This window comes from Calidris pugnax, unplaced genomic scaffold, assembly GCF_001431845.1.
Source record: "Calidris pugnax isolate Ruff unplaced genomic scaffold, ASM143184v1 scaffold993, whole genome shotgun sequence".
In the NCBI taxonomy this organism is placed as follows: Eukaryota; Metazoa; Chordata; class Aves; order Charadriiformes; family Scolopacidae; genus Calidris; species Calidris pugnax.
In genome coordinates this window covers 1-10,515 of record NW_015091638.1, presented here as the reverse complement: position 1 = coordinate 10,515, position 10,515 = coordinate 1, and the positions used below count along the sequence as shown (strand labels likewise).

General features: G+C 48.8%; 1 protein-coding gene across 1 annotated transcript; it reads left to right on the top strand.

Moving 5' to 3' along the window:
- Window positions 1–6: 6 nt before the first annotated feature.
- RABL2A (RAB, member of RAS oncogene family-like 2A) lies at window positions 7–9,622 on the top strand. The gene is made up of 8 exons (XM_014961861.1): window positions 7–149; window positions 235–264; window positions 415–494; window positions 4,999–5,078; window positions 6,504–6,615; window positions 8,478–8,575; window positions 8,828–8,911; window positions 9,175–9,622. The coding sequence occupies exons 1-8, from the start codon at window positions 43–45 to the stop codon at window positions 9,253–9,255; spliced, it is 672 nt and encodes a 223-aa protein (XP_014817347.1). The 5' UTR covers window positions 7–42; the 3' UTR covers window positions 9,256–9,622.
- The last annotated feature ends 893 nt before the right edge of the window (window positions 9,623–10,515 follow it).

Here is a 10,515-nt window from a genome sequence, read left to right as displayed (position 1 = left end):
TCCCGCCGCGTCGCGTAGCAGCGGGGACGCGACGGCGGTGTCATGGCGGATGTGGCGGCGGAGGAACAGGCCCAGGCTGAGGCCGCGGCCGGTGCTGAGGAGACGGTGAAGATCATCTGCCTGGGCGACAGCGCCGTGGGCAAGTCCAAGTGCGTGACCGCCCGGCCGGTTCCCGCGGGGAGGGGGGGGAGCGGCTCGGTGCCGCGGCCTAACGCGTGTGCGCTCTGTCCGCAGGCTGCTGGAGAGGTTCCTGCTCGACGGCTTGTATCCTTGTGCTGCGCCCTCCGCGGGGGGCGGCCCGGCCGGCCGGGAGCGGGGCCCGGCCCAGGAAACCGCGCGGGGCCCGGCCGGGGAGCGGGTGCCGGGCAGTCGGGGGGGACGTTTTGCTCCGACGGCTCCTTAACGCGGCCGCAGCCGCCCCCAGCAGCTCTCCACCTTCGCCCTGACGCTCTACAAGCACCGCGCCCGGGTGGGCGGGCAGGCGGTCCTCGTGGGTAAGTGCGGCGGGCCCTGCGGCGTGGCGCTGGTCGCTCTGTGACGGGTGGGAGTTCAAGAAAAACGTTGTTTTATTCTGCGGTTTGAGTTGAGAGTCTGCACTGCTGCCCCTGTCGCTGCAGTTCCTGTGGTTTCAGTGTGCTGCAGCTCAGGCTCAGGGACCCTGAGGGGTCATCTCGCACAGCTCTGCACCGGAGAAACTCTTTACTTAATGATACTCTTCATTGATATAGATAGATATAATGTATTTAAAGACTTCCAATGGCAAAGACTGCTTAGGCCATCTACTGCAACGTATCAGGGTTCTTAGTGCTAGAAAGTCTTTCTTTCTTGATACTCCTTTATTCAAGGTAGACCAGTTATTTCCTGTGTTTCCTGGACACTGAACATGTTTTTTCCCTTCCTGTTTGCACCAGCTTTCTACATGTTTGAACACTGTACCTTTCTCCTTTATTGATGAATGAAAATTTGGAGACGAGCTGGCAATATGCTCTTGCAGCCCAGGAAGCCAATTGATCCTGCGCTGCGTAAAAAGAAGCATGGCCAGCAGGTCGAGGGCTCTCTGCTCTGCTCGAGAGCCCACCTGAAGTGCTGCATCCAGCTCTGGGATCCCCAGTACAAGACAGACACAAACCTGTTAGAGCAGGTTCACAAAAATTACCCAAGGGCTGCAGCCCTTCTGCTGTGCGGACAGGCTGAGAGGGTTGGGGTTGTTCAACCTGGAGAAAAGAAGGCTCCGGGGAGACTTTACTGTGGCCTTTTGATATATGAAGGGGGCTTGTAAGAAAGATGGAGGAAGAGTTTTTACCAGGGTCTATAGTGACAGGTCAAGGGGCAACAGTTTTAAACTGAAAGAAGGTAGGTTCAGATTGGGCATCAGGAAGAAATATTTTATGTTGAGGGTGGTGACACTTGGGTGCTGCTGGCCCAGGTTGGCCAGAGAAGCTGTGGCTGCCCCATCCCTGGAGGGGTTCAAGGGCAGGTTGGAGGGGGCTTGGAGAAACCTGGTCTGGTGGGAGGTGTCCCTGCCCAGGGCAGGGGGTGGCACTGGGGGGGCTTTAAAGGTCCCTTCAACCCAAACTCTTCTCTGATTCTATTTCTTCTCTCTTTTAGGGTAAACAACTTCACTTTATTTTGCCTTTTCTCATAGGGCATCTTTTCTGGATCCCTTGTCATTCTTTATGACTCTTCTAAATTCTGTTCAGTTGGTTCATGTTTGAAATACATTTTACAAATACAGAGATGATTCTTCATCAGAGTTCTATCAGTATACATTACCACTGAGTGAGGAAATCCTGCAATTCTTAAATAACTGCTATCTGTAAAATAGCAAAACATCATCCACCTGTTTTGCTGGTTGCATGGTTCCTAACCTGATTGGTAACAATGGTTTCAATAATAAACTAATGCAGATAAACTGGGATGGTTTTTAATATGGTTCCATAGAAATTCATAAGGAGAATTAGGAACCATCCTGGGAGGCAAAAAAGAGGATGAATAGTGCTTAGCTGATTATAAGCTTCATAAGAGGGATGTATTCCAAACAGCTACAGTAATATTTGAATATAAAATCAGAATATTAATTTCAGACATTTTATAGCTCTCCCAAATTTGAAACATTAACTAACATTAACATTTGAATCATTAACTAAGATGCCTTTTTAAAAACTACTACACCAAGACTTTCTTATTTCTGTGGTTCAATAAAAGCATTGAAAATTGGTGGAAGTTTGGCTGACCACTAGATGCCCACCAGGCCACTCTGTCACTCCCCCTTCTCGACAGGATGGCGGGAGAAAATATGATGAAAAAGCCGGTGGGTTGAGGTAAGGACAGGGATATTACTTACTAGTTTCCATCATTGGCAAAACAGACTTGACATGGGGAAATTAATTTAATTTACTGACAATTAATTGTAACAGAGTGGGATAGTGAGAGTAAAACAAAACTAAAGCCACCTTCCCTCCATCATCCCCCTTTTCTCCCAGGCTGAACTTCACTCCTACATCTTCTGCTCCCTCCTCCTCCCCTGAGCGGTGCAGGGAAGCGGGGAATGGGGATTCATAGCACTTTGCCTCTGCTGCTCCTTCCTCCTCACAGCCTTCCTCTGCTCCAGCGTGGGGTCCCTCCCATGGGATAGTCCTTCATGAACCTCTCCAGCATGGATCCTTTCTGCAGGGTACAGCCCTTCAGGAACACACTGCTCCAGTGTGGGTCTCCCATGGCCACTGCTTCTGCCAGCAAACCTGCTCCTGCGTGGGCTGCTCTCCACAGGCCACAGCTCTTGCCAGGAGCCTGCTCTGGGGTGGGCTGTCCACGAGGTGCAGCTTCCTTCAAGGCACGTCTACCTGCTGCAGTGTGGAGCTCTCCCCAGTGTGGACATCTGCTCCTCCACTGTCCTGCAGGTGGAGGACACCTGGACACGGGGGGACCACCTGCCTCACCATGGCCTTCCCCACGGCTGCAGGGGAATCTCTGCTCCGGGGCCTGGGGCACCTCCTCCTTCTTCACCGACCTTGGTGTCTGCAGAGTTGTTTCTCTCATGTTTCTCGCTCCTCTCTCTACAGCTGCTGCACAGCATTTTTTAACCCCTTCTTAAAGGTGTTCTCACCACCATTGTAGAGTGGGTATGATTTGGCCAGAAATGGGTCTTTCTTGGAGCTGACAAACTAGCTCTGCCTAATGTAGGGTCACCTTCTGGTGTGTTCTTGCAGAAGCCACCCCTGCAGCCTCCCACCCTGGAAAAACCTTGCCACTTAAACCTAAGACAAGGTTTCAGAGAAGACCCATGAGAACAACTGAAGGGTGGTAAAAAGGGGCCTAATGATGAGAGATTCAGTCTGGATTATGTCTGAGGGAGAAGGTAAAGCATTGGAGAACAGGAACCTGGCACAAAAGGAGGCTTCAGCATAGCAAGAAATATTTAACAGGCTCTAGTTGATGTTAGGTAAACTCAAATAGAAGATAAGGTGGCTTGGGTTTTTTAACCAGGAAGTGAAATTACTATTAAAGCAACTTGCAAAAGAATGTCTGGGACTTATTCTTACCATGCATTATTAAGTAGCTTGCTCTAGTTTAAGTAATTCATCTGGCCTATATTATACAAGAATTCACAAGGTCTTCTGTCCTCACCTTTTATGAACACAATGCCGCACTCCAAGCTGCCCTGCGGAGAAGACCTGTCACGAAGCGTGGTTTGTAAAGGCAGGCAGTTTGATCTGAAGACTTTAAATTGTGCTGAATTACCACTTCCCTTGCTAGCTTAATTTTCACTCTGCTGAGCTATTCTTAGTGGCCATCACCAAATTCCAGGTGGTAGAGTTAGAAATGCATTAAAGTGTGTATTTCTTTACTCTGAGAATCTTATTTTTCCCAAGGATTTTAAGGTTGATAAATTCCTATGTTGTGGAGTGACATGGGTATGACAGGCAAGATCTGGAGGATTTAGTAATAAAAGCAGCAGTGTTTTTCAGTAAGCCATGGCACATTCTCTCAGGAGAGCTGCCACATTGTTTGGGAAGTTAATTTAGGGACATCCAGTATGTCGTGGTCACTGGCACCTCTTTTTTTCCTTCTAGGTGAGGATTCTGAAATGACACATTCAAAGATCAGGCAGTTTTAGAAGCTAAGCAAAATCACCCATAATGAATGCAAATGTGTTCTGATGAGTACTTGTCTATATTTTGGGCAGTTTGAGAAGTCACCATCCTGCAAGTCTGACACAGTATCCAGTCAGAAACTAATTTCAGTGCAAAGTAAACACTAAGGAAAGTGGCTTATTTGTCTTTAGGCGGAGCAGCGTGCCTCAGTCCGGCTCACAGTGGTATAACTGCATCTGGTGGTTCTTAGTTGAAACTGCCTAAGTTTATACAGCACAGAGGACACAAATATTAGCCAATAAATCCAGTAAGAGGAGGCGGGGGAGATCTCTACCTGAGACACACAAAGAGAAAAAGGCATTAAAATGTTGATACCTGCTTAGGTGTCCTTCATGCCACCATGAACTGGGACCTGTCTGACTCGGGGTAACTTACCTGTTGTACTTTTAGAAGGAGTTGTGCCCCTGGGAAGAGCAGTGAAAGGTGATGGAGCGCTTCCCATGGCAGACGCCTGGCTGTTATTGCCTTCTTGTTTCAAGACGTTTAGGTTTTGTTTCCTGTTGTCAGCTCTAGTAACAAAGTACCATACATTGTTACCACTCTTTGCACTTTTGACTTTTAGTTCTGTCTTACTGTCCTGTGTAAGTCGTGCCAGGATGACTTCTGTTTTGGTAAGGTGTTGACAGAGGTGTTCAGTGTCAGCACAACTCATAGCTAAGCCTGGCTAAGGAAAGGTCCTCATTTCGCATAATCTCTTTGCCCTGGAATGTTTCAGATGAGCAAGGTGAGAGCTAATTTGTGACCCTGAGTAGATGGACTGGGCTTTGCGTCCTGGGTTCAAGTTGTGAGAAAATCAGAACTTGGGAAGTTGTGTCATTGTAAGCTTGTTTTTTGTGTCTTGCAGACTTTTGGGACACAGCTGGACAGGAGAGGTTCCAGAGCATGCATGCGTCCTATTACCATAAGGCTCATGCTTGTATCATGGTAAGGGTGGTGCCTCAGCTGTGATCTGCTGGGATTTTGACTAGTAACAGTCCTGGCTGACACTTGGTGTGTGTTACTTTTTATGATTACCCTGCCTGCTATTTCTTGTCTCTTCCAGTGGTTTAAAAAACTTCCCTATATCGTTCTTTCTTCTCTCACCAGATTAAACCACTGTAGTTGGGTATGTTTAGCTGTCTGCTGTCTTTCCTGATAACCCTCTTACTATATTCCATGGCTTCGCTGTCTTCTAAATTTCCCTACTGTTGACACTGTGTTTCCAGCGAGGAAATGTACGTACAACTGAGTGTGCTCATCTGGGAGCAGTCCTGTCAGAGGCGATGCGAGGGAGAGGGCATTCCTTGTTCTGTGGTGTGACTTGGAGGATTATGTATCACACAACTGTTCTGACATGTTCTGCAAGGGTACCACATAAGACATTCTTCTCTGGTCTTATGCTCTTTCTATTTTCCTATACTTTGTGCTTCCCATTTAGTAGCTCAAATCAGTCTCGATTCCTGACCCGCTTCGGTCCCTTAATTTGTGCTGTTGCTCTGACTTTCCGCTGCTTCTCATCACTCGTGAGCATCAGTCAACTTCACTGATATTTTAATTGTTAAAATAGAGAAGCCTCTCATCTGACCCTGCTTAGCAGAACAGATTAGAAGCAGAGCAGAGCAGAAGAGAGTCCAGCGTAGGGCAACAAAGATGACTGAGGGATTGGAGCATCTCCCTTTTGAGGAAAGGCTGAGAGAGCTGGGGCTCTTTAGCCTGGAGAAGAGAAGGCTGAGGGGAGACCTTATTAATGCTGACAAGTATCTAAAGGGTGCGTTGAAGGAGGATGGAGCTGAACTCTTTTCAGTGGTTCCCAGTGACAGGACCAGGGGCAATGGGCACAAGCAGGAACAAAGGAAGTTCCATTCAAATATGAGGAGAAACTTCTTTGGGGTGAGGGTGGCAGAGCCCTGGAACAGGCTGCCCAGGGAGGGTGTGGAGTCCCCTTCTCTGGAGATTTTCAAGACCTGCCTGGATGCTCCTGAGTGATGTGCTCTGGGCAACCCTGCTTTGGCAGGGAGTTGGACTGGATGGTCTCTAGAGGTCCCTTCCAACTCTGACAATTCTGTGATTCCATGATTCCCACTGCTTGTTCACTGTCACGGGTGATAGAGTGCTTGTCATAATACAAAATAAGAATGTAAAGGAAAATGAGGGACTGTTTCCTGCATCATGCAAAGAAATGGACTGGCTGCATGTTTCAAGGCTTGCTGGATATTCTCCCTTTTCTCCTTCCTCCTTTCTAACAAACGCCACTTTCCTTTGTTGATGTCCTCCTGGGACAGTTCTGGATTCTGACTTGTGTTTGGTGCAGTGGATTGATACGGGGCTGTCCTGCTGTTGGCCCCACAATAGCTGGTTCTTTTTTGGAAGGTGTTTGATGTGCAGCGGAAAGTCACCTACAAGAACTTAAACAGCTGGTACAAAGAGCTGAGAGAATTCCGCCCAGAGATTCCTTGCATTGTGGTGGCCAACAAAATTGACGGTGAGTATATCTTATTCTTTCAACCTGTCAGGATTGCAATGTGATTCTCTTCTGACCTGGCTGAGAAAGAATGTCATTCATCGGTTAAGTCCAGATGGGTTCTTGAGTATTGATCCCTCAGAGCTGTATTTCACCACAGGAATAGCTGAGTCCTCTACTGACCTTGCATGCTGTCTTATAGGCCCTTAACCTTGTTTGACTAGCAATTAAAAATACAAATTTGATCCATTTAAAGTTTATGCAAGTGATGTCTTTCCAATTCAGTCCTTACCGTTTCATCCAGCAAGAACACAAAAGCTGATTGGAGCAGTACCTAGTGAAAAATTGCAGGATGTCTTGCTGGAAAAAGAGCATGACTTACTATGTGGCTTCCCCTGATACAGTCAGTAACTGCCTGTGCCTTGCTAATTAAGCCTGCGGGTTTCTGTGGGACTCCTCTGTGGTAAAGTGTCTAAATATACCTGCTGGCCAAATTCTTACCTTCCTCGGCAGGTGACTGGATGATTCCCTCCTCGTAGGAATGCCAGCTGGGCATTCGTTGCTGCTGTCATTGGGGTTGCGATCTGTCTCTGGCACCCTGTGAGAGCTCATAATGCAGCAGCTCTCTGCTCAGCATCAACAAGAGAACACATCCCCTTGGACCACATTCTCCTGCTATTCTCTGCCAAATACAGTGTCAGACATGGGCTTCCTTGCTGACATTCATGGCAGAAATCATCGTGGCTATGACTAGGTGTCTGCACCTGAATAAGGTGTCTGGGCTCCCACTGCAGTCTGAGGAAGTTCATTTGGTTCAGTGGTGTGGCATAGGGCTAAAAAAAAGCCTTTCCTATAGGATGCGTCAAGCCAGCCTTGAGTCCACTGGTTGCATGATGGTACAGGAGGGCCAAGGCAAATGGGCGTGGGGTTGACAGCTGTAGTGTAGACAGAACCTCTGGGTCGATGAATCCTGCACTGTCTGTGAGTGTACACTACTCCAAGAGAGTCCCCTGCCTTTCCTTCTTTGCTGTATTCCACCCGCAGTAGAAAATGGCCACTCCAGAGCTCTTAACGCAGGCCCAGTCTGCAGGAGAGTCGATCCAGCTTCCTGCAAGGCGGTGGGGAGCAGCTGCCTGGGCAGTGCCCACTGGGAAGCATCTGGAGTCTGAGCTACTTCAGCTGTTGCTTCCTTGAGAAGATCATCTGGAGTCATCCCCCTGAGCTGGCACATGGGTCTGTCACCACTTTGAGCTGCTGCTGCTGTGTCAGCACCTCCTGAAAATACACAGTAGGTTTTTTCCCAAAACTGAAATAAAGCCTCTGGCCTCCTGAGGTTGGGGCAGCTGGACCAAACTGCCTGTTAAGTAAAAATATGTAATAGTGGAGCAATTTGTACATTGTGAGTGTGCCCCTGACTCACAGGAATAGAGGTAACATGGCATTAAGGGCAGGGGGGAGTTCTGGCTAAAAAGGCCAAGCCGGAGGGAGAGGCATGACTAGTTCTGGCAGCAGTGTCCAGGTCATGTGGAGACAGAAAAGTCATAGGGACATGTTCAGAAAACATTCATAGCTACTGTACAGCAAATGATATGTTCTGAGCTGCAAAGCATTATTCATTTATGCACATCAGCATCCATCAATAATTTAGTCAAGCACCACAGATAAATCAACAAGAACTCTTTTTGTGTCTTCTTGTCAATGGTTTGCTGATGATGCTGTTTTTCAAGTGCTGTTGCTCTCAGGGAGGACTCTCCCAGCCTTGTGCTGCAGTGAGGAGGCCCTGACGGCTAAATCAGGCTCCATCTGTTCCACCACTCCTGCATATGTGACATTCCCCCTACAGTGATGTCTTTCTGACCACTTCTTCCTTTTTTTGCCCCCAGCGGACATGAAGGTGACACAGAAAAGCTTCAACTTTGCCCGGAAGTTCAGTTTGCCCTTTTACTTTGTGTCTGCTGCAGATGGCACCAACGTAGTGAAGGTAAAACACAGCTATTTGGCTCAGCATCAAGGATACCCCTGTACGGTCCAAGGACGTGGGGAGTGCTGTAGGCACAGAGAGCAGAAAATGGGCTAGCACCTCTGTTGGGCTACTTGTGAGGTCCTGGTAGCTAGAGGTAGTTGCCAAATTTGTTTGTTTTTTTTTTTCTCTTGGGGTGTGGGAACAGTTTCCATCTGTTACAGGAACCCAGTGCCCCTTACTTTGAGTGACAAGCATTCTCCTTCCCATCAGCTCTTCAATGATGCAATCAAACTGGCGGTGGCTTACAAACAGAATTCAGGAGATTTCATGGACGAGGTCATGAGAGAACTGGAGGTAAGAAAGGCTCTCCTTCCTGCACTCCTCCTACGTGATGAGGAACTCTGCACTTTTTTGCCTCAGAGAAAGCAGAGCCTGTGGCAAAGGGTGAACCTTTGCAGGCATGGAAAGATTTGCCTTACGCTGGTTACACCATGGGGTTTGTGTGCTGCCAGCATCCAGGTTGAGCCCATGCTGCCTTAGGCCTAATTGGAAAGAACCACAGCAGAGCATAGCTGTTGCTCACCTGCTTCTCAGCAGCTCCTTCTGCTCCTTTCCAGAGCTTTGACCTGCAGAAGAAGAGTGAGGATTTGTTGGATCAAGAGGAGAGCTGCCCTGAAGAGACGCCCCCATCTGCCTGAGCCCCATACCCTGAGTCTGGTTTTCCCCTTTGCTCTAGATTTTGGAGGCTGGTTAGAGCTGCCTTCACAGAGGAAAGTGATTTTTCTCACCCCCGAGAGCTCTGGTGATGGGCAGCTGGGCCTCTGCCCTTCATGGGGGAGACTGTCTGGGCATCCGTCCGTGGCTCGGCCCAAGCCACCGCACCTCCCGGTCAGGAAAAGGGCGAGAGTATCCACATGGTTGCTTGTTACTGCACTTTCCTTCAAGGCAAAGCTCGCTGGGAGAGCTGAGCTGCTCCTGGACCTGCAGGGCAGGGTCTTGCCCAGATGCTTTAACAGTACCTCCTGGAGCAAACTAATACTAAAGAATTCTTTTCTAGAGCTTTGAGCTTGTGTCCTTCCTGTGCTTCTGTTATAAGGCAGCGCAGTGACTCTTCAGCGCGAGTCCAACTGCCAGCCCTCCCCGCTGCTGTCACAGCCCAGCCAGCGCTGCCCCTCTGCCCACCCTGGGGTCTCTGCTGCAGAGCTGCTCTGGGTCTCCTGCCCCGTCATGTTGGGCAGCACCAGCTCCAGCAGACTTGTGGGCACGGGTTTTCACCTTTCAGGTCTGCTAGAGCTGAATCAGGTGGCTTGTTCTGTCCCAGCCCGATGGATGTAGTTGCTGTTGCTCCCATGGGTGTGTGCAGGAGACTTGCTGCATTCCAAAGAGCTAGAAATGCAAACACACACACACACAGAGCCACAACTAAAGTGAACGGCAAAATAGACTGACACAGACAGAGCAATGTCTTTACCCACACCCATGTATACATAACCACCACATACATCAACATGAACACACTCCAGTCCTTCTCTGCATTTCCAGGTGATCAGGACAGGATGTTTACAAGTGAAACATCATCACACCTTCACCCCTAGATTCATAAGCACAGCACATGCACAGATTCCTCAAATAACAGTATGGAAATTAGGTAATTAAGTGTTATGTGTTAGCTATGGGTGGATGTCAAGCTCATTGTGCAGTCATTGCTGCAAATCGTGGGTCTTTCTAGATCCACATCTCCTGAGTCATGAGAGCTCAGGCTCAAGTTCACTGGTGCATTGCACACACAGACACACACACACTCAGGGATCCCACCAGTAGCCAGCCTAAGCCACTTTGTGGTCCCAACTGCTGTCCCCAAGACCTCTAACCCCTCACGACCTGTGTTCCCTTCTTCCACTACACCCTCAGCCTCCTCTCCAAACAGATACATGTTCAGCCCTTTGGGGTGACTCTCC